Raw genomic sequence first — 23,817 nt, 5'->3', positions numbered from 1 at the left:
CTCTTGGCATTCTCTCAACCAGCTTCACCTGGAATGCTTATCCAACAGTCTTGAAAGAGTTCCCACATGCTGAGCACTTGTTGGCTGCTTTTCCTTCACTCTGCTGTCCGACTCATCCCAAACCATCTCAATTGGGTTGAGGTCGGGGGATTGTGGAGGCCAGGTCATCTGATGCAGCACTCCATCACTCTCCTTCTTGGTCAAATAGCCCTTACACAGCCTGGAGGTGTGTTGGGTCATTGTCCTGTTGAAAGACAAATGATAGTCCCGCTAAGCCCAAACCAGATGGGATGGCGTATCGCTGCAGAATGCTGTGGTAACCATGCTGGTTAAGTGTGCCTTGAATTCTAAATAAATCACAGACAGTGTCACCAGCAAAGCACCCCCACACCATAACACCTCCTCCTCCATGCTTTACGGTTGGAACTACACATGCAAATCTCCAATTTGGACTCCATACCAAAGGACACATTTCCACCAGTCTAATGTCCATTGCTCATGTTTCTTGGCCCAAGCAGGTCTCTTCTTATTATTAGTGTCCTTTAGTAGTGGTTTCTTTATAGCAATTCGACCATGAAGGCCTGATTCACACAGTCCCCTCTGAACAGTTGATGTTGAGATGTGTCTGTGACAAACTCTGTGAAGTATTTATTTGGGCTGCAATTTCGGAGGCTGGTAACTCTAATGAACTTATCCTCTGCAGCAGAGGTAACTCTGGGTCTTCCATTCCTGTGGCGGTCCTCATGAGAGCCAGTTTCATCATAGCGCTTGATGGTTTTTGCGACTGCACTTGAAGAAACGTTCAACGTTCTTGAAATGTTCCAGATTGACTGACCTTCATGTCTTAAAGTAATGATGGACTGTCTTTTGTCTTTGCTTATTTGAGCTGTTCTTGCCATAATATGGACTTGGTCTTTTAACAAATAGGGCTATCTTCTGTATACCCTCCCTACCTTGTCACAACATAAGTTATTGGCTCAAAATAGGAAATCAATTCCACAAATTAACTTTTAAGAAGGCACACCTGTTAATTGAAATGCAATTGAAATGCATTCCAGGTGACTACCTCATTGGCAGTAGAATGGCCTCACTGAAGAGCTCAGTAACTTTCAATGTGGCACTGTCATAGGATGCTTATTTGAAATATGGACTTGGTCTTTTACCAAATAGGGCTATCTTCTGTATACCCCCCTACCTTGTCACAACACAACAGATTGTCTCAAACGCTTTAAGAAAGAAAGACATTCCACAAATTAACTTTCAAAAAGGCACACCTGTTAATTGAAATGCATTCCAGGTGACTACCTCATGAAGCTGGTTGAGAGAATGCCAAGAGTGTGCAAAGCTGTCATCAAGGCAAAGGGTGGCTATTTGAAGTATCTCAAATATAAAATATATTTTGATTTGTTTAACACTTTCTTGGTTACTACATGATTCCATATGTGTTATTTCATAGTTTTGATGTCTTCACTATTATTCTACAATGTAGAAAATAGTCAAATTAAAGAAAAATCCTGGAATGAGTAGGTGTGTCCAAACTTTTGACTGGTACTGTATATTGACCTCATAATACTAGTTTTGGTGCAGATTTAGTTTGGTAGTATTCATGTAAATGTGAGGTCTTTGTCGACAGGCTATAACCTGGTCAGTAGTCCCTGCAGGATAAATTAGTCATCCAGCCCCACTGATTCACAGATACGTGTCCAGTCATGCAATGTCCAGCATCGCAACCATCCCTTGGCCATTGTACAGTACAGGCTCCAGAGCCGAGAGAATAACAACAAGTCCATCAATGCTCTCGATCTAAACCTTCCCTTTAATTCTCTAGACAGCTTGAGCACCTCCACTTTAAATGTGGACATTTATATATGAGGGCCAAATTTAAAAAGCTGCACTGTCCTGGGTTCACAGATTGATTGATGAAGAGAGGAGGGAGGGGAATCACCCTGCAGACTCTTAAAGCTGTTCCTTTCGGAATAGAGAACACTTGGTCCTGCCAACTCACAGCTGAATGATTAAAGTGTAGGTCTGGTGCAGATCTCTGGCCCATCCATCTTAACCTCGGTTCAGACTGCATTCACTGTGGGGGCTAATCTCAAATTGAAAGTGGCCGTTTAAAAAAATTAAATTATGTAAAATCGAAATGGAAATTCAGACTAGCAAATATCCAATATCCAGGACTGTAAACATAGTCATCTAGCATCTACACTACCGGTCAAAAGTTTTAGAACACCTACTCATTCAAGGGTTTTTCTTTATTTTTACTATTTTCTACATTGTAGAATAATAGTGAAGACATCAAAACTATTAAATAACACATATGGAATTATGTAGTAACCAAAAAAGTGTTAAACAAATCAAAATATATTTTATATTTACGATTCTTCAAATAGCCACCCTTTGTCTTGATAATAGCTTTGCACACTCTTGGCATTCTCTCAACCAGCTTCATGAGGTAGTCACCTGGAATGCATTTCAATTAACAGGTGTGCCTTCTTCAAAGTTAATTTGTGGAATTTCTTTCCTTCTTAATGCGTTTGAGCCAATCAGTTGTGTTGTGACAAGGTAGGGGGAGGGTATACAGAAGATAGCCCTATTTGGTAAAAGACCAGGTCCATATTATGGCAAGAACAACTCAAATAAGCAAAGAAAAACGACAGTCCATCATTACTTTAAGACATGAAGGTCAGTCAATATGGACTATTTCAAGAGCTTTGAACGTTTCTTCAAGTGCAGTCGCAAAAACCATCAAGCGCTATGATGAAACTGGTTCTCATGAGGACCGCCACAGGAATGGAAGAACCAGATTTAGTTAATTAGAGTTACAGCCTCAGAAATTGCAGCCCAAATAACTGCTTCACAGAGTTCAAGTAACAGACACATCTCAACATCAACTGTTCAGAGGAGACTGTGTGAATCAGGCCGTCATGGTCGAATTGCTGCAAAGAAAACACTACTAAAGGACACGAATAAGAAGAAGGGACTTGCTTGGGCCAAGAAACACAAGCAATGGACATTAGACCAGTGGAAATCTGTCCTTTGGTCTGATGAGTCCAAATTTGAGATTTTTGGTTCCAACCGCTGTGCCTTTGTGAGACGCGGTATGGGTGAACGGATGATCTCCGCATGTGTATTTCCCACCGTAAAACATGGAGGAGGAGGTGTTATGGTGTGGGGGTGCTTTGCTGGTGACACTGTCTGTGATTTATTTAGAATTCAAGGCACACTTAACCAGCATGGCTACCACAGCATTCTGCAGCGATACGCCATCCCATCTGGTTTGGGTTTAGCGGGACTATAATTTGTTTTTGATTTGTTTAACACTTTTTTGGTTACTACATGATTACATATGTGTTATTTCATCATTTTGATGTCTTCACTATTATTCTAAAATGTAGAAAATAGTAAAAATAAAGAAAAACCCTTGAATGAGTAGGTGTTCTAAAACTTTGACCGGTAGTGTATATGGACACCCCCATTTCTCCCAGTCTTTGCTGGTCTTGTTCCTCTATGGTTTTGCACTTGATATTCATAGTGGTAATATAGGCCATTGGAATTCCATCAGGCTAGTTAGAGCAGTAGAGGACTGCTCCTCTTCCTGCCTGCGTGCTGTAGCTGTTGTGTACTGTGCTTCCGTGGCAGCTCAGAGACGGCTTGGAGCTGCACTAATCTCCTTTGCAGGCCCTGGTGGATAGTGCAGTGAGGCGGGCAGAGGGAAATGGGGCCTGACAGAGCCTGCCTTGTGCACTGCCTAGTCCTCAGCTGGGACAGGAGTATGGTGAGGGGGAGAGATAGAGTAGAGGGAGAGGGGGCAGGAGAGAAAGAGGGAGAGAGGTGGGGGAGGATGAGCGATGAGAAGGGGAGGAAAAAGAGATAGGGTGAGGAAGAGAGAGGGATGGAAGTGAGAGAAAGTGAGTGAGAAAGCTTGAAAGGGATCGAGAGATGAAGTAGGTGTCAGTACAGCTCTGGCCTCAGTGAGTGCAATGCAGTGATGCAGCAGCACAAAGGCCAGTGATTAGGGAGCCATCCCAGGGTGTGCACTACGCTCCATTGGATTAGACAGGAAAGGCCACTGATCCTTATTGTTCATATGTGAAGTGATCAAGAGCCCTTAGGGAGGGAGGTAGTCAAACTATGCAGATGCACTGGGTGTGATCTTATTCCCCGTATACTAACTGTCTTCTAAGTTTATTCCTTTTCTATTTCAGATCCATTGTATTTTTGTGCAATGGAATTAATGCAAGTTTGTCATAATTTTTCAGGGGAAGCAAGGATAAGATTTTTGTCATCAAAATGAATCCATACTGTCCTGACAAGCTTGTCACAGCAGGGATAAAGCATATGAAGTTCTGGCATAAAGCAGGTAAGAGACCCCAAAGTCAGACAAGAGAGTTGACTCAGCAGTGTCTCAAGGAATGGTGTGATGTGTTGTCATGCGAGTTAATGACACAACCTCTCTTTCAGGTGGTGGTCTGATTGGGCGTAAGGGCAACATGGGGAAGACCGAGACGATGATGTGTGCTGTGTATGGCTGGACAGAGGAGATGGTGTTCTCAGGGACGTGCACAGGAGACATCTGTATATGGAGAGACATGTTCCTGGTGAAGACAGTCAAAGCCCATGATGGCCCAGTTTTCAGTATGCACGCCCTGGAGAAGGTACTGGAAGGGAAGGGGTTAACACACTGGCCATTTGAAATGTGAAATAGAGACGCTCTCTCTGTCTCTGTGTCCATCTCTTTCTTCCTCTCTCGCTCTCTCTGTTTCTCTCTTTGTTTGTGCCATTATGGTGTAATATTGTCAATTAATAGAGTACTAGGATTGTATTATTTCAGATGTCAGTTTTATACAATGATGCTATGTGAGTGATTAAAGAAGAGAGGTTCTAATCTATCTCCTGTTGTCTCGTAATGTCCCACTCTGGAGGGATTTGTGACCGGAGGGAAGGACGGCATAGTGGCTCTGTGGGACAACACCTTTGAGAGATGCCTCAAGACGTACGCCATCAAGAGAGCAGTCCTTGCTCCAGGCTCCAAAGGTAAAAAGGTCACCTTTCTCTCATACCGCCACCGTGGAGCCAATCACATTACATACTGGGCTCATAGCTCCAACGCCAATGGAATCAGTCAGTGGAAATCCATTTAAACACTCAATCCATTTAGCTTTAATGAAGATTGCTTCCTCTGCCCCTAGTTAAAGTGAAGGTCTTTGACGTTATCCTATAATTCACTGTATAGGGTTGCTGTTGGAGGACAACCCTTCCATACGTGCCATATCTCTTGGTCATGGTCATATACTGGTGGGGACAAAGAATGGCGAGATTCTGGAGGTGGATAAGAGTGGACCTATCACCTTGCTGGTCCAGGTGAGCGGTTACATTGAGTTACATACAGTGGCATTATAAAGTCAACTGTCTGTCACAAATGTCACAATGACCAGCACACATGACATGCGCCAGCTGTGACTCCGGCAAGCAGGGATGTGGCAGCCAGGTTTTTGCAGCTTGGTTATGTGGGAGCCAATGAGGTGTCAGTAATGAAGGGGTCAGCTGGGGGCACATTATTTTGTGGTTTAAGGCCTGCAATTGTACTAACAGACTGGCAGTGAGGGGAACTGTCCCGTCACTTTGGAAACTATTGTAAAACTACGTTATACTGTACAGTACCTGGAATAATGTTGCAGAAAAATTTAGGCAACTGTTTATAAGACTGATAAATGAGCACTGCAGACTTTTTTTGTAAATTCATTTTGCAAAGAGAAGTGCTTCTACTATCTCCACAGGCCTCCTTTGACCCATAAGAAACCCAGAGCTAATGTTACCCATTTCCTTGTTAAATGCTCTAGAGCAAATGAGCAATTTCTTATGGGTGAAGCCGAGCAACAGAAGCTATGACTCCTTGGCTCCACCATTGATTTTCATTATGCACTTAATAATTCTAACAACAAATCTGTGGATGTGTGCTTGCCAAATACAAGGCTGTGCTAGACATGTATTTATTTAACTAAGTATATGAAATATTTTATGTAGGGGTCAGAAGATGGTTCCTTACCCATCTCTCTCTTACCTTAATTAGGTTGAATTGAGCTGCACTGAATTGAATGGTATTGTCTATTTGATGGGTCCACAGGGTCACATGGAGGGTGAGGTGTGGGGCCTGGCCACTCATCCCTTTCTCCCTCTCTGTGCCACTGTCAGCGATGACAAAACCCTGCGCATATGGGACCTGTCCCCCAGCCACTGTATGCTGGCTGTACGCAAGCTCAAGAAAGGTGAGTCACTCAACCCTCAAAATAGAGAAGTCTATGCTACATTCATTCACCTCCTTCCTTTCTTTCTGTGGTGCGTTCGTACAGTCATTAGGTGCATTGGTACTAACTGACCTCCTCCATAGGCGGGCGCTGCTGCTGCTTCTCCCCTGAGGGCAAGGCCCTGGCGGTAGGCCTGAATGACGGCAGCTTCCTCATCGTCAATGCAGACACCCTGGAGGACCTAGTGTCCTTCCACCACCGCAAGGACATCATCTCAGACATACGCTTCTCACCAGGTCAGACGCTCTCCTCCCTCCATCTCTCCCTCCCTACAAACCCCCTCCAGCTGAGACGTGGCCAGGTATTCATATTTTCCCCCTGCTGTGAGGAGAAGAGGTATTGCTCCAGGCTTGACCCAAATACACCACTGTAAGTTACAAGGCAGGCAGGGAGAGACAAAGTCTGTCTGAGTGGGAAGAGAGTAGTGGGGGAGGATAAAGTGAGAGCTAGAAACTAAACTCTATCCAGTTTCCCAACACATCACCGATAGTGCTTCTAACTGCCTCCCTATACTATATACTGTAGATGTCTGCACTCCTAAATACTCTTCAATGGGTTTGCAGATAGTTGTTTTTTTGTTATAAAGAATTGTGACTACATACTGTAGATATGGAGTACTGTGTTGTTATCTTGGCTGCTGATCAGAAGGTCTGTCAGTCTTGTGAAACAGATGAGGAAACCCTTTTGAAACATGGCTGTTGTGTTTATTCAGGTGCAGGGAAGTACCTGGCGGTGGCGTCAGGTGACAGCTTTGTGGACATCTATAATGTGATGAGCAGCAAGAGGGTGGGGGTGTGCAAGGGGTCCCAAATCTACATCACCCATCTGGACTGGGACAAGAGAGGTAAACATGTTGGTTTAACAACTACACTGATTGTGGCAGTGACCTTTGCAACTGACAGTGGACTTGGACTAATGCCATTGTATTTCAGGCTATTCCCACTGTTGGCTCATTCACAATGTGATGAAATCCATTTTAAACCCCTGGGTAAAGGAATAGTTATTTTGTGTTATTCCAAGTATAAAACTGAATGATAATGCTACTATAAAGCACAAAAGTGTTTAATTTGTAATCTGATAAAATTTTAACTGTGTTCTCTCATTCACAGGAAAACTACTGCAAGTGAACACTGGTGCTAAAGAGCAGTTATTTTTTGAAGCTCCACGTGGGAAAAAGCAGACCATTCCTGCTACCGAGGTAAGCACAGCACAGACACTTCTGCCATGGCCCAGGGCGTTGTGGTGGCTATAGCGGGGCTGGCCTACTTTTTCCCCCCGGGATGTCACAGGACGGCATGGGAAGGGCATTCAAGCATTAACACGGCCCACTTTTCTCCAGCATCTTTCTAATTCTGGCAATTGAAATGGGATAGTGTTTTTAGGGCCTTATACTGTGTGAGATTCAGACACCTTGTGAGACACAGAGAGTGGAGGGCACTAAGGAGATAGGGGTTAGAGATGATAGATGCTGTCAGGCTGGTGCTGTGTCAAATCTCATAGGAACCACTAGTCCTCCTCTCCTCCCTCCTCCCTCCTCCCACTTCTCCTCTCTCCCTTCCCCTCTCCTCTCTCCTCCGCCTCTCCTTCAGGTGGAGAAGATAGACTGGAGCACATGGACCTGTGTGCTCGGGACGTCCTGTGAGGGGATCTGGCCTGTGGTCCGTGAGGTTACCGAGGTGACCGCTGCTTGCCTTAGCAACGACAGAAAGGTGCTAGCAACGGGGGATGATCTGGGATACGTCAAGCTATTCAGGTATCCTGTCAAGGTAAGACACTGATATTCATATTTTATTATAATATAATAAATATTATATATTAATGTCCTCTTGCCCTTACTGGAAAGTAAACCCTACCTCTTCAAAGAGTATCTTAAATAATCCCACAGAACCCCAGCCCCCCCACCCCACCCATCTAAAAAAGTATTTACAAAAAAATAGTTTGCCTTTGGTGAACTAACACTCCCTCTTGAATGTTTCCTACTAGCACTGACTTTGTTGATAGTTACTTTATTGAGGAAAAATGTACTTACTATGACTGAGATATTGTATGTGGTTGTCCCACCTAGCTGTTTTAAGATGTTTGCACTAACTGTAGTTTATTCTGGATAAGAGCGTCTGCTAAATGACTAAAATGTTTAAAAAATGAAACATTTACACTAATGTTATGTTAATTCTATGCTAATGTTAAAACAATGTTGTTTTAAGTTAATGCTACTTCTGCCCACAGGGAAAGTATGCAAAGTTCAAGCGCTATGTGGCCCATAGCACCCATGTGACTAACGTGCGTTGGACGCATGACAACGGTCTCCTGGTGACGGTCGGCGGGGGTGACACGTGCCTCATGATCTGGACCCACGAGGCAGAGGGGCACCGGGAGGCCAGACATTGTGACAGCGAAGAGTCGGACATCGAGAGCGAGGATGATGGGGGTGAGAAATATACCCCAAACCAAACCTGGGGCTTCAGTCTGAAGTCAACATAGAGTCATTTTCTACTGATATAGATAGCCTCCCTCTAATATGTAATTCTATGGAGCCTCCCATAGATGGTAAAAAGGCTGTGTTCTGATCTAGTATCTTGACATTTTCTGTCATTGGCCAGGTTATGATAGTGATGTGACGAGGGAGAATGAGATCAACTACACCATCAAGGCCTTATCCACCAACGTGCGACCCATGACTGGGGTCAAACCCCACCTGCAGCTGAAGGAGCCGTCTGTAGACGAGAGGTAACAAACCACAGCACTGTGGAGAGATACCCAAGGGTTCAAATCTCCTTTTCTTTTCTTTTTCTTTTGAACTTTCTTTATTGGACACATGATGGACACATCTTGAACAGTCAAAATACTTTGAGCCAATCAGTTTAAACTGAAACGAGGTGTAGTGAAAGCACAGCCAACTGGACACTCATAATGAATGTGTCAAAATGAGACCAAACGGTCCACCAATCCAATTTGTGTAAATTCAAATTTCCTCAATCACGTTTATTTTTTGCCTTTACGTGCATTCATACTGCCCCTTTGAGGATAACCTCACCTCTCTCTTCTCTCTTCAATGTCTGTCCATCTGTCTCTGTCTGTCCTGCTCTCCTCTTTGATTCTACTTGAAGGCAGGGGGTAGTCAGGTAAGAGACTTTACACAAGACATCACCATTACTTTAGGGAAAAGTACCTGTTGCTAGGCATAATATGCTATAAACCCTGAGTTACAGTATCTTATCTCAATATCAGATATCTCAAATCTCAATTGATAAAGGATGTTAATATATGGTATTTCACAGAAACTATTGTCCAAATAAGCCGTACATAAGGTCTTTATCTGGGATTTGGAAATGTTTTTGGTTTCAGGCTATAATAAAAATAATGTCTGCTTCAGTCTATGGTTTGACAACCCATGCAGCATCTGTGGGTGCCGGTTAGTGGTTGTCATAGAGATGCTGAAGGTGCTGGTTGGTATGGATACTCCGTGGCGCTGAATATGGTGTATTTTATGTCCTCAGTGGCTGCAGTGTCAGTGTTGTGTTACGCTGCTGTGTCGGTGGGGCAGCTGTGAACGCTGTGCTGTCAAAACCCTTGTTCTAATGTTCTCTTTCTCTTTGTTATTGCTGCCATGGAAGAGGGTCAAGGTAAGACACATATCTTTGACACAGATCTTTGACTTGAGAAAGATTGGTCGATGGGGTCATACACAGCAGCTGTTCTTATTCTGTTTCAGACCTCCTGTAAGCAGGGCACTGCCACAGCCTGAGAAGCTGCAGACCAACAACGTGGGCAAGAAGAAAAGGACCATCGAGGTGAGACTGGTGTTACCTCAGGACAAATACACACATCCAAATAATTGGCTATTGCAACCAACATAAGCCCACCTATCTCATCAAATAAGATTTTTACATTAGCATTTGTCATTCAGCAAATGGGTTGGTCATTGTTTTGGTAATGCAATCATTTAGATTGTGTTCTGCTTTGTCCACTCCAGACCTCCTCTTTAGGGACCATGATTTAACCATAATTACATCTTGAGGAAGTACATGTTGTGCTGTCCTGTCGTTCCTGACACTGACAAAAAATGAAGTTGTCTCGTCTCTCTGTAGCTATGGGGATTACCTTTGACCCTGGCCCTTTCATGACTCTCCGACAGGACCTGGTGCTGGATTTGGTTTTTGGTTACCGTGGCAATGACTGCCGCAACAACGTCCACTACCTGAATGAGGGGGCGGATATCATCTACCACACAGCTTCTGTCGGCATCGTCCTCAACCTAACCACAGGTGGGCGGGGTTGGAGTAGAGAAGGGATGTCAGAGTTGTGTTAATCTGAACAGAGTTTTACAGTACTGTTGAATGAGTCTTAATGCTGTTCTTTGAGATCCTAAATATGTCCTTTAATGTTCTTACGAGAACTGTCAGTTTATATATATCTTTGTGTGTGTGTGTGTGTGTGTGTGTGTGTGTGTGTGTGTGTGTGTGTGTGTGTGTGTGTGTGTGTGTGTGTGTGTGGTTGCATGTGCCTGCGTCTGTGTGTGTGTTTCCTTGCAGCCTGCCAAAGCTTCTATATAGAACATAGTGATGACATTCTGTGCCTGACTATCAATCAACACCCCAAATTCCCAAACGTGGTGGCAACTGGCCAAGTAGGTATGTTTGTGAGAGGTTGACCTCATGTTTTTCCCCCTATGTGTTGTTACTGTGTGTTCTGCTGGGGGATTACTGTACTCCCCTCCCCCTCGCTTATCTGTGCTCTGAAACAGCTAACCTGTATAATCGAAATATCCACACGGTTGAATAAAATAATAATTGTCACGCATGCTCTGTGCCTCACAATCCCCAGAAACCTATCAAACACACATGCTCTGAAAACAGCTGTTATTTGTCTCTAAAGAGAGAATGAAAAGCTGCATGTGGTAGCTCCTTTATGAGGAAAACTACTACAATACAGTATGCTGACAATAATCTTATTAACACTTGGACTGTGTAAAATAGTGTCATAGAGTTGTAGTGGTGCCTGTGATCTTAGTAGTATTTTTTTATGTTTTCATTTTTTCCTTACAGGTGATACTGGTGATATGTCAGGTAAGAACTTTGCCATTTCAATAGTTTTGGTTTTTCCCAGATAGCAGAGAATGTTATTCTGAGTGAGAGTGTTTCAATACACTAAAGGAAAACTATAATTTTGAAATGATCCCTGAAGATGTATTTCTTATGGTAGATTGAGAATATATCTCCTTTACATTTTAGTCATTTAGCAGACGCTCTTATCCTTCATAGAGAGCATGGTTTAATTGATTAACAGCTATCCAAATACCTTCTACTACAGGGATCATCAACTAGATTCAGCCGCGGGGCGATTTTTTTATTGAGCGGATGGTCGGGGGGCCGGAACATAATTACAAATCATTTGTAGACTGCAATTTGACCGCACGAATCCCAAACAGATGTAATATTTGACAAAAACATGATCATTTCAAACCTTGCTTGCATTTGTATACGATCACGTGTCTCTCTATTAAGCATGGGCATACTTAGGAACAGATTAAAACAATTCAAATAACTGGTGTCTTTACAGTCTTTTATGTCCAACAATGATATTTTGTTTTTTATTGTTAAGAACATTTGGGGGGCCAAATAAAACCAAAGTGTTTCAATACACTAAAGGAAAAATATAATTTTGAAATGATCCCTGAAGATGTATTTCTTATGGTAGATTGAGAATATCCTTATCTCCTTTATAGAGAGTGGTTTAATTGATTAACAGCTATCCAGATACCAGTTGGGGAACCCTGTTCTACTACATCCACAATGTTGATACACTGCCACCTAGTGGGTTATATGGGAAGGGCAAGTGTGCACCTCACACAAACTTGCTTGCTTTGGTTTGAAGCCTTTGCAGCTCTTGTTTGACCCCCACTTACATTAGTAGGCTACTTTATTCAAGACACGTTTTTATATGAATGCACCATTGATATTTAATATCCCTGATCAACTATTTTAGAATAAAAAAGTCACATAATCATTTGTGGATTTAGTTTGGACCAAAAGTTTATGTCCTCTTCTCAGCCAGCATACATGAAGCTTGAATCTACAATTCTCTTGTTCCCTCCTTCAGCCACGTCGCCCTCCATTCATGTGTGGGACGCCATGAACAAGCAGACGCTGTCTGTCCTGCGCTGTTTCCACTCCCGGGGCGTCTGCTCGGTTAGCTTCAGTGCCACTGGGAAGCTGCTGCTCTCTGTGGGTCTGGACCCAGAACACACCATCACCATCTGGAAGTGGCAAGAAGGTAAACACCTAACACCAACTCAATACAGGCTATTCACCTCATCACGGTACACCTGTTAGTGCCCAGCTGGAACGAATACAGGTAGATATATCACCTACAGAGCTTGTAATAATAAATCATTCTTCTCAAGGTGTCAACGTGGCCAGCCGGTCAGGTCACATTCAGCGGATCTTTGTGGCGGAGTTCCGTCCAGACTCGGACACCCAGTTTGTGTCTGTGGGTATCAAGCATGTGAGGTTCTGGACGCTGGCGGGCCGGGCTCTGCTCAGTAAAAAGGGCGTGATGAGTACCATAGAGGACGCCCGCATGCAGACCATGCTCTCTGTGGCATTTGGGGCTGTAAGTCCATTCCCCACTCTCTATTGCCATATGATACCCAATTGGACAATACAGTTACTGCATGTGCAATTTCCCTATGGAATATGTATAATCAGCATTAACATTTGACATTCTGCTTATTGTTAAGACATACTATATTTATTTATTTTATTTGCTAATGACTTGAATTCATGTTGAAAACATTTTAATATAACCTACCTTTCATTTCAAAGGCATGACAATGGTGTGCAGTATGACACATATATGATATATGTAGTAATAATTACATGCATATAAAAGCCTATTGAATATACTTGGCTATGGTTAACAATGATAATACGGATCAAAATGGATAACATGCAATGTCATTGATTCTTGTACTGCTTGACTGTCTGTGCAATTCTCCTCTGCTCTTTTAGATCACTAGATTAGTGTTGTTGTTTTTTTTTCAGAATAACTTGACATTTACAGGTACCATTAGTGGGGATGTGTGTGTGTGGAAGGAGCACATTCTAGTGAGAGTAGTGGCTAAGGCCCACACAGGGCCTGTATTCACCATGTACACCACACTAAGAGATGGCCTCATCGTTACTGGAGGCAAGGAAAGACCGTGAGTACTGCTCCTCTCCTCACTGTACCAGCTACCACTACTGTTAGCCCTCTGATCTCAATAAACTGACTTGGATTCATTCATCTACGTCTGCTATTTAATGAGTTTTCTTAAATAAATACAGTTAGGAATGAGAGTATGAAACCTGAATGGAAACTCCGATTTCGGTATGCAGTAGTCACAACAGTGTTGTGTTTGGTGCCCCCTATAGGTCCAAGGAAGGAGGTGCTCTGAAGCTGTGGGACCAGGAGCTGAAGCGCTGCAGAGCCTTCCGCCTGGAGACGGGACAGATCATAGACTGTGTGCGCTCCGTATGCAGAGGAAAGGTAAGGCTCTCCACCATCCACTGGGAATAAAGAATAGTGTAATGGGCCATGCTTTGGTTAAGGATCAAGTCCACATCTGGATTTTTCATCCACATTTCCCTTGTTGCTGTTGTAGGGTAAAATCCTGGTAGGAACGCGGAACGCTGAGATACTTGAGGTGGGGGAGAAGAACGCAGCGTGCAACATCCTGGTGAACGGCCACATGGATGGACCGATCTGGGGTGTGGGCACCCATCCCACTCGGGATGTGTTCCTGTCTGCTGCAGAGGATGGCACTGTGAGGCTGTGGGACATCCCAGAGAAGGTCAGGAGCCTCTCAGTGTGTCCTGTTAGCTTTTTGATGGAATCTTTCTTACAGATGTATTGTACTTGATTCTACTGATGTGTTGTAAGTGAGGCACTATAAGAACCTTGTGTGTTGACTTTCTCTGTGTTTAATCTTTTTTGGGGAAACAGAAGATGCTAAACAAGGTGAACCTGGGCCACCCAGCGCGTGCAGTGGCCTACAGCCCTGAGGGGGACATGGTGGCCATCGGCATGAAGAACGGAGAGTTCATTATCCTGCTGGTCACCTCACTCAAGATCTGGGGCAAGAAGAGGGACCGCCGCTCCCCCATCCAAGATATCAGGTGGGGGAATCACTCAAAATCACTCAGTGCTTATTATGGTGGAAAGCCATCCCAAGTGTACTGAGTATTCTTCTCTGTGTTGTAACAAATATCAGAGGACACATTTTGAAATTAACATCTTTCTTCCTCAGGTTCAGTCCAGATTCACGTTACTTGGCAGTGGGCTCCAGTGAGAATGCGGTTGACTTCTACGATCTAACGCTTGGACCACAACTCAACCGCATTAACTGCTGCAGGGACATCCCCAGCTTTGTCATGCAGATGGACTTCTCTGCAGACAGCTGCTATGTTCAGGTAGACACAAGATCTGTGTGTCTATGATTGTTTGTGTAAATGCATACTAACCCTCCAATATGAAACTCACAATATTCAGACTGTATTATTATTTGCTATTACCCAAACAGATATCTACTGGTGCTTACAAGCGGCTGGTGTATGAGGTGCCATCTGGAAAGCAGGTCACAGAGCAGTCAGTCATAGACAGGATAACCTGGGCCACATGGACAAGGTGAGTGTGTGTTATGTTAGGGCCATAGTAATCACACTACTGACATGGCCATATGAAATAATCCATACTGAGGACACAGGGGTTACACCCTGGCATCCGTCCTGGAAACCAATAAGTGGTCGAGGAGAGTGTGAATTTGTCAGTAGGCGAACGGAAGAGGGTGTTCTCCTCCTCGATAGCCACCTTTCATCGAGGATAGTCATGTGTATCCTACCTGAGTCCTTCGCAGAAGAGTTTTGATATCTGCCACACCCCCTTTAAAGCAGTTGTTTTCTCGAAGGAGAAAAGCATGCAACGTTTAAAAACGATATGCTGCTTATTCTTATCTATAAAATGTCTCGCTTTACACAGTTAAACGTCATTTGCCTGTTGATGTGTGAGTGGAGAGGAGAGTCTTATTTAATACAAGCGCATTTTCGTCCACGTTCCTTCTCCTCGCCGCCTCTCCTCGATTACCTTTGACCTTTTTCAAAAGGAGGCGAGAGAGGACGGAGGAGAGAGGACGCAGGAGTTGAGCAAATCCAATTGAGAAAAGGCCCGTCAAAGCACCACATGATCATTGGAGTTACTTCCTGTCTAACATGTGATGTTTCACTGTCTGGCCAGTGTCCTGGGGGACGAGGTTGTGGGGATCTGGTCCCGTAACACTGACAAAGCAGACGTCACCTGTGCCTGTGTGTCCCACTCTGGCCTGAACATTGTCACAGGCGATGACTTTGGAATGGTAAAGCTGTTTGACTTTCCATGTCCAGAAAAGTTTGTAAGTATAATCTGTGTTCTATGATGCTGATTTATGTCTCTGTGTAAATATTGAATTCTGGTTAAATTGTACCTTATCATTCCAAGATGGCAGAAATGTATACATTTACAATTATAGAATAGTGAGTTATATTTCTTTATTTACGTCACTTACACTTACATTTATACTTTACATTTGTTATAACTGCTAATACTTGTTGAATCGATTACTCATGAAATGTATCATATTGTACAGTAGTCTACATATTCACTTTGACTTAAAATAGTACTTATTTATTTTGCTGGTGAACTTCCACTAATGTGATTCGGGCTTATGTTCGTGGTTTCAATGTGTACCATTCATGTGTCTCTGTGATGTTAGTGTGCCTGTGATTGACCAGGATGACATAATAACAGTGCCACCTAACCTATGCATCTATTCTAATTTCAGTCTAAATTCAGCTCAGCTACTGGTGTTTTGGGGTAGCCATTTTGCTAACACACTTCTTGTTCCCTGCAGGCCAAACATAAACGCTTTCTGGGCCACTCAGCCCACTTGACTAATATTCGCTTCACAAGTGGGGATCGCTTCGTCATTAGTGCTGGTGGGGACGATAGAAGGTAGAACTCCAGTCTCTATTAGTGAAATATTCCCCTGAAAGTCTCAATTTACAACATTGTCATTAGGGGTGTTTTTGGTTCATTGCAGCAATTGACAATTATATCAAAATTGCAATGGTGTATGAATTACTGTAGCTTGGTATTAGACTGCTGTCTGACTGTTACAGTAATAAGTGTGTTTTGCGTCTTCCTTTTCTGTGTCCTCTGCAGCCTGTTTGTCTGGAGGTGCGTCCATGCCCCTCACTGAGATACACACCTGGAGTGACACATCATCCATCCACCACTGAGTCCACTCCAGGGGGCTGCATGGGCTTTTCCCAGCATGGCTATTCAGTGAGAAGAACCCGCTCCGCTGTGGGGAAAGCATGTCAAAATGGACAACACACCTGGCAGCTAGTAAACATGACTCACTGCCTCAACACTATGACTCACTGCCTCAACACCATGACTCACTGCCTCAACACTATGACTCACTGCCTCAACACTAGGTGCAAGCATCTGCGTGAGCCTAATTTTCACTCATTTTCATAAGCCCTGAGGTAGAGGGCATTGAGTCACTACCGTTGCAAATATCTCTCCAAAACATCACATCACAGTTGTAAAACTTCCTTTCATATCACCGGCACATGATTTTGATGGTCATGGTGGATTGGTGGAGTGTTTCTGTGTCAACGTTCTAAATGGCAGTTTTGCCAGTTGGTACGAGTACATGTGACTGATGAAAATGCAATTTTTAAAGACGTTTAACAAACTACCTTAGCCTTAATCTACTTTTTGAGTGACTGATGAGGTTTGGAGTGGTTTGATGTTTGTTTTATATGATTTCAGAGGTTTTCTTTGGACTAATTCTGGTTTGTTCTTATTTATTTCTTTGATTTAAACTCCTGTGGCCTTCCTCCTGAATGTAACATCCACAGTTATGTTCTGGATGTCAGCATGCCAAAGCATACTATGCACTGTACACCCGACCTGGTCACTGTGTTACCCTGACGGTTTGTGTATGTGACCGTGTTGTCCACTGGTTGAACCTCAAATCCCCAGCAGTGTGTGACCATGATAATTAAAATGTAGCGATCTTTTAGATTGTGCAGTAACCCTTCATAACATGTAATGTGTGTGAATACTTGTTTGAGGTTTCGTGTATGTGTGCAATGGAAGTGTATGTTTCAATGCACTGTTGCATTTCTCCTTTGACCATTTTTCAGTGTGCTGCTATGTTACATTATTAAGAGCATACATATTGATATACAGTGCCTTCAGAAAGTATTCATACCCCTTGACTTATTCCACATTTTGTTTCGTTAGTCTGAATTCAAAATGGATTAAATATATGTTTTTTTCTCACCCATCTACACCCAATAGCCCATAATGACAGTGAAAACATGTTTTTTTTGCAAATGCATTGAAAATGTAATACAGAAATATCTAATTTACATAAGTATTCACACCCCTTTGCTATGGCACTCCAAATTGAGCTCAGGTGCATCCAATTTCCTTTGATCATTCCTTTGAGATGTCACTACAACTTGATTGGAGTCCACCTGTGGCCAATTCCATTGTTTGGACATGATTTAGAAAGAAACACACGTCTATATAAGGTTCCACAGTTGACAGAGCATGTCAGAGCAGAAACTACCATGAAGTTCAAGGAACTGCCCGTAGAGCGCCGAGTGATGAGGCATATATCCGGGGAAGGGTAGAAAACAATTTCTAGAGTGTTGAAAGTTTCCAAGAGCACAGTGGTCTCCATCATTGGGAAATTGAAAAAATATGGAACTACCCAGACTCTGCCTATAGCTGGCCGTCCAACCAAACTGAGGAACCGGGCAAGAAGGACCTTGGTCAGGGAAGTGACCAAGAACCTAATGACCACTCTGACAGAACTACAGAGTTCATTGGCTGAGATGGGAGAACCTGCCAGAAGGACAACAGTCTCTACAGCACTTCACCAATCTGGGCTTTATGGGAGAGTGGCCAGACAGAAGCCACTTCTGAGAAAAATGCACATGACAGCATGCCTGGAGTTTGCAAAAAGGAGCGTGAAAGACTGAGAGCTTAAGGCAAAATATGATGTGGTCTGATGATACGAAAATGTAACTCTGGCCTGTATGAAAAGCGCTATGTTTGGAGAAAACCAGGCACAGCTCGTCACCCATCTAACACCATCCCTACCGTGAAGACCGGTGGTGGCAGCATCATGCTATGTGAATGCTTTTCAGCAGCAGCGGCTGGGAGACTGGTAAGGATAGAGGAGCCAAACACAGGCAAATCCTTGATGAGAACCTTCTTCAGAGTGCAAACGACCTTAGACTGAGGCGACGATTTACGTTCCAACAGGACAATGACCCCAAGCATACAGCCAAAGCAACGCTGGAATGGCTTCAGAACAAGAATGTGAAAGTCCTTGAGTGTACCAGCCAAAGCCCAGACTTGAATCCCATTGAAAATCTGTGGAAAGACTTGAAGATTGCTGTTCACTGCCGCTCCCCATCTAACTTAACAGAGCTTGAGAAAATCTGCAAGGAATAATGGGAGAAAATCCCCAAATCTAGATGTGCAAAACTGATACAGACATACCCAAGACGACTCAAAAATGTAATCGCCGCCAAAGGTGCTTCTACAAAGTATTGACTCAGGGGTGTGAATACTTATGTCAATTAGATATTTCTGTATTTCATTTTCAATACATTTGCAAACATTTTAAAAAACATGTTTTCACTTTGTCATTATGTGGTATTATGTGTAGATGGGTGAGAAAATAATAAATGTAATACATTTTTAATTCAGGCTGGAACACAACAAAATCTGGAATAAGTCAAAGGTATGAATACTTTCTGTAGGCACTGTATGTTTAAAAGTGAGTGGCTATTTTTACAAGGATACAGTGGGGAAAAAAAGTATTTAGTCAGCCACCAATTGTGCAAGTTCTCCCACTTAAAAAGATGAGAGAGGCCTGTAATTTTCATCATAGGTACACGTCAACTATGACAGACAAATTGAGAGAGAAAAAATCCAGTAAATCACATTGTAGGATTTTTAATGAATTTATTTGCAAATTATGGTGGAAAATAAGTATTTGGTCACCTACAAACAAGCAAGATTTCTGGCTCTCACAGACCTGTAACTTCTTCTTTAAGAGGCTCCTCTGTCCTCCACTTGTTACCTGTATTAATGGCACCTGTTTGAACTTGTTATCAGTATAAAAGACACCTGTCCACAACCTCAAACAGTCACACTCCAAACTCCACTATGGCCAAGACCAAAGAGCTGTCAAAGGACACCAGAAACAAAATTGTAGACCTGCACCAGGCTGGGAAGACTGAATCTGCAATAGGTAAGCAGCTTGGTTTGAAGAAATCAACTGTGAGAGCAATTATTAGGAAATGGAAGACATACAAGACCACTGATAATCTCCCTCGATCTGGGGCTCCACGCAAGATCTCACCCCGTGGGGTCAAAATGATCACAAGAACGGTGAGCAAAAATCCCAGAACCACACGGGGGACCTAGTGAATGACCTGCAGAGAGCTGGGACCAAAGTAACAAAGCCTACCATCACAAACACACTACGCCGCCAGGGACTCAAATCCTGCAGTGCCAGACGTGTCCCCCTGCTTAAGCCAGTACATGTCCAGGCCCGTCTGAAGTTTGCTAGAGTGCATTTGGATGATCCAGAAGAGGATTGGGAGAATGTCATATGGTCAGATGAAACCAAAATAGAACTTTTTGGTAAAAACTCAACTCGTCGTGTTTGGAGGACAAAGAATGCTGAGTTGCATCCAAAGAACACCATACCTACTGTGAAGCATGGGGGTGGAAACATCATGCTTTGGGGCTGTTTTTCTGCAAAGGGACCAGGACGACTGATCCGTGTAAAGGAAATAATTAATGGGGCCATGTATCGTGAGATTTTGAGTGAAAACCTCCTTCCATCAGCAAGGGCATTGAAGATGAAACGTGGCTGGGTCTTTCAGCATGACAATGATCCCAAACACACCGCCCGGGCAACGAAGGAGTGGCTTCGTAAGAAGCATTTCAAGGTCCTGGAGTGGCCTAGCCAGTCTCCAGATCTCAACCCCATAGAAAATCTTTGGAGGGAGTTGAAAGTCCGTGTTGCCCAGCGACAGCCCCAAAACATCACTGCTCTAGAGGAGATCTGCATGGAGGAATGGGCCAAAATACCAGCAACAGTGTGTGAAAACCTTGTGAAGACTTACAGAAAACGTTTGACCTGTGTCATTGCCAACAAAGGGTATATAACAAAGTATTGAGAAACTTTTGTTATTGACCAAATACTTATATTCCACCATAATTTGCAAATAAATTCATTAAAAATCCTACAATGTGATTTTCTGGATTTTTTTTTCTCATTTTGTCTGTCATAGTTGACGTTTACCTATGATGAAAATTACAGGCCTCTCTCATCTTTTTAAGTGGGAGAACTTGCACAATTGGTGGCTGACTAAATACTTTTTTCCCCCACTGTATAAGTGTATGTTTCTTGTAACCAGATATGATATTGCTCAACTAACAGAGTAAATTGAAAATATTAAATGTGCATAATGTTTTCCCTCTTTTTTAAATTATAATTTTGTTAAATAGATGACATGTTTACTGTATATTTTGATTTACATTACATCAATGTAAATATCGTTTGTAAAGATTATTTTGAATATTTTTTGTGAAATGTTTCTTAAATCACATTTTAATAATAAAAAAATGTATAGACAACAACATAAGTTCTTTATCAGGCAGAGGATACTAACTGAACCAAAAACCTATATCAATCCAGTAACTATTTGCATACAACCAGTGATCTAAGCTATGTAAATTTGACACTTTGGCGAGCTTTGGCGAGCTTAATAATAAACTGTTGAGATGATAGCCTGTTCGAAACGAGAAATTCACTAATCATTCACAAACATGTTGATGTTCCGAAACAGAGATGAGTATTTAAAATGGTAATGCCCTAATTAATGGTAGTTGCAGGGGTTAAACAAACAACAACTAAATCCCATGACTAAAATTGTCGATCTCAGATCGATTGTTTGAGGGGCCAAGTTAACCTCCCCTTTCATGTAAAAATACATGACCATCATGCTTTTAGGGAAAGATGATCATTTTGTACATGTATTAAACTGTGAGTTTGACAAATTCCTCATTTTCAAGATTTTTTAAAAATAGAAAAACATTGAAAAAAATTATAAACAAATCCATATGACAGTGACGGAGAACATGAACCCTTGTAACATAGTTACCCAGTGCTGATTGATAGCCCTATCTGTGATTGACTGACCACACTTCCTAGCTACTCAATCATCAACATGACATAATCAGAAAGCTCTCAATTCAATGGGTAAATACACTGAACAAAAATATAAACACAACATGGAACAATTTCAAAGATTTTACTGAGTTATAGTTCATATAAGGAAATTCATTAGGCCCTAATCTATGGATTTCACATGACTGGGAATACAGATGTGCATCTGTTGGTCATAGAAAACCACAGTAGCTGGTGTTAACATCATTTGCATCATGCAGCGGGACACATCTCCTTTGCATAGAGTTGATCAGGCTGTTGATTGTGGCCTGTGGAATGTTGTCCCACTCCTCTTCAATGGCTGATCGAAGTTGCTGGATATTGGCGGGAACTGGAACACGCTGTCGTACACGTCTATCCAGAGAATCCCAAACATACTCAATGGGTGACATGTCTGGTGAGTATGCAGGCCATGGAAGAACTGGGACATTTTCAGCTTCCAGGAATTGTGTACAGATCCTTGCCGTGCATTATCATGCTGAAACATGAGGTGATGGCGGCGGATGAATGGCATGACAATGGGCCTCAGGATCTCGTCACGGTATCTCTGTGCATTGAAATTGCCATCGATAAAATGCAATTGTGTTCATTGTCTGTAGCTTATGCCTGTCCATACCATAAGCCCACACTGGGGCACTCTTTTCACAACGTTGATATCAGCAAACCGCTCGCCCCCACACGACACCATCTGCCCGGTATAGTTGAAATTGGGATTCATCCGTGAAGAACACACTTCTCCAGCATGCCAGTGGCCATCGAAGGTGAGCATTTGCCCACTGATGATCCCTGAGGTGAAGAAGCCAGATGTGGAGGTCCTGGGCTGGCGTGGATACACGTGGTCTGTGGTTGTGAGGCTGGTTGGACATACTGCCAAATTCTCTAAAATGACGTTGGAGGCAGCTTATGGTAGAGAAAGGAACATTCAATTCTCTGGCAACAGCTCTGGTGACAATTGCACACTCCCTCAAAACTTGCGACATCTGTAGCACTGTGTTGAGTGACAAAACTGCACATTTTAGAGTGGCCTTTTATTGTCCCCAGCACAAGGTGCACCTGTGTAATGATCATGCTGTTTAATCAGCTTCTTGATATGACACACCTGTCAGGTGGATGGATTATCTTGGCAAAGGAGAAATGCTCACTAACAGGGATGTAAACAAATTTGTACACAACATTTGAGAGAAATAAGCTTTTTGTGCACATGGAACATTTCTGGGGTCTTTTATTTCAGCTCATGAAACATGGGACCAAAACTTTACATGTTGCATTTATATTTTTGTTCAGTATACATCATGACCTAAATATCAGTGTTGAGTTTCAAAGATGAATTGAGTTGTGGAAGTATTTTTCTCTATATAGCCCCACAGTATTAGTGTCATAATACCAATAAAACCAAGCAGTCAAACAGGGAAGTGGTTCCAATCATTTTTCCACCATTCATTTTTACCATAGGGGATTTTAGAAACACTTAAAATAAGGGCTGTGTTTCGTGTAGGCTTACCCTGGCATGACATTTTGATACCATGTAAATCGCTCTCGGACAAGGTGACTTTTATCAATATATTCGGCTCTATTTACTCTCAGATTTTTAAATGCTAATTAGCATCAAAGTAGACATCATGCAAAACTACAAATCCCTGCAAGCTCCTGCACCTCATCTCACGCTGACACATTTGCTAACAGGTAGTGTCAATTTAAAACTTGCACAAGATAGTTCACATAATTGTCAATTTAAAGACATTTTGCCAATTTATTAATTCCTACATTTAACTTACATTCGATAGTTAATCCAGAGATTCTTACCTTTGCCTCTATTCAGCAGTCTCGTTCAGATCATCATGGCATTTGTAGTTCTTTATGATAGCCACATTAGCAGCTAATTAGCGTTTCATTTTTGGGGGGTTAATCCAGGCGAATATATTGGTAAGTCACCCTGTCCTAAAGAGATTTACACGGTTATCAAAACATAATGCGAGGGTAAGCCTACACGAAACACAGCCCTTATTTTAAGTGTTTCTAAAATCCCCTATGGGAAAAATGAATGGTGGAAAAACGATTGGAACCATTTCCCTGTTTGACAGCTATGTTTTATGGGTATTATGACTCATTATGTGGTACTCTATGACCAGTTCAAATACACCAGCATCAATTTGATCCCAAATA

At 42.6% G+C, this 23,817-nt stretch overlaps 1 protein-coding gene across 2 annotated transcripts in view; it reads left to right on the top strand.

The window, feature by feature from the left end:
- The window catches only part of LOC121544898 (echinoderm microtubule-associated protein-like 5), a 50,823-nt gene extending 33,210 nt beyond the window's left edge, over window positions 1-17,613 (top strand). The window contains exons 17-44 of one of the 2 annotated variants that reach the window (XM_041855128.1): window positions 4,263-4,363; window positions 4,465-4,658; window positions 4,926-5,037; window positions 5,237-5,364; window positions 6,128-6,269; window positions 6,392-6,544; window positions 7,021-7,152; window positions 7,418-7,506; window positions 7,898-8,074; window positions 8,535-8,736; window positions 8,909-9,035; window positions 9,416-9,430; window positions 9,923-9,931; window positions 10,021-10,099; window positions 10,444-10,573; window positions 10,841-10,939; window positions 11,354-11,374; window positions 12,408-12,581; window positions 12,712-12,920; window positions 13,352-13,509; window positions 13,721-13,835; window positions 13,951-14,139; window positions 14,292-14,464; window positions 14,596-14,758; window positions 14,869-14,972; window positions 15,579-15,732; window positions 16,231-16,331; window positions 16,542-17,613. In XM_041855128.1, the coding sequence (XP_041711062.1) occupies window positions 4,263-4,363; window positions 4,465-4,658; window positions 4,926-5,037; window positions 5,237-5,364; window positions 6,128-6,269; window positions 6,392-6,544; window positions 7,021-7,152; window positions 7,418-7,506; window positions 7,898-8,074; window positions 8,535-8,736; window positions 8,909-9,035; window positions 9,416-9,430; window positions 9,923-9,931; window positions 10,021-10,099; window positions 10,444-10,573; window positions 10,841-10,939; window positions 11,354-11,374; window positions 12,408-12,581; window positions 12,712-12,920; window positions 13,352-13,509; window positions 13,721-13,835; window positions 13,951-14,139; window positions 14,292-14,464; window positions 14,596-14,758; window positions 14,869-14,972; window positions 15,579-15,732; window positions 16,231-16,331; window positions 16,542-16,578 (3,487 nt within the window). In that variant the 3' untranslated portion in view covers window positions 16,579-17,613. The remainder of the gene's footprint in view (window positions 1-4,262; window positions 4,364-4,464; window positions 4,659-4,925; window positions 5,038-5,236; window positions 5,365-6,127; window positions 6,270-6,391; window positions 6,545-7,020; window positions 7,153-7,417; window positions 7,507-7,897; window positions 8,075-8,534; window positions 8,737-8,908; window positions 9,036-9,415; window positions 9,431-9,922; window positions 9,932-10,020; window positions 10,100-10,443; window positions 10,574-10,840; window positions 10,940-11,353; window positions 11,375-12,407; window positions 12,582-12,711; window positions 12,921-13,351; window positions 13,510-13,720; window positions 13,836-13,950; window positions 14,140-14,291; window positions 14,465-14,595; window positions 14,759-14,868; window positions 14,973-15,578; window positions 15,733-16,230; window positions 16,332-16,541) is intronic. The other variant, XM_041855129.1, reaches the window with a different exon arrangement.
- Window positions 17,614-23,817: the final 6,204 nt, after the last annotated feature.

This window comes from Coregonus clupeaformis, chromosome 29 (assembly GCF_020615455.1).
Source record: "Coregonus clupeaformis isolate EN_2021a chromosome 29, ASM2061545v1, whole genome shotgun sequence".
Classification (NCBI taxonomy): domain Eukaryota; kingdom Metazoa; phylum Chordata; class Actinopteri; order Salmoniformes; family Salmonidae; genus Coregonus; species Coregonus clupeaformis.
Note: the sequence above shows the minus strand (reverse complement) of the source record. Positions and strands in the feature narration are given on the sequence as shown.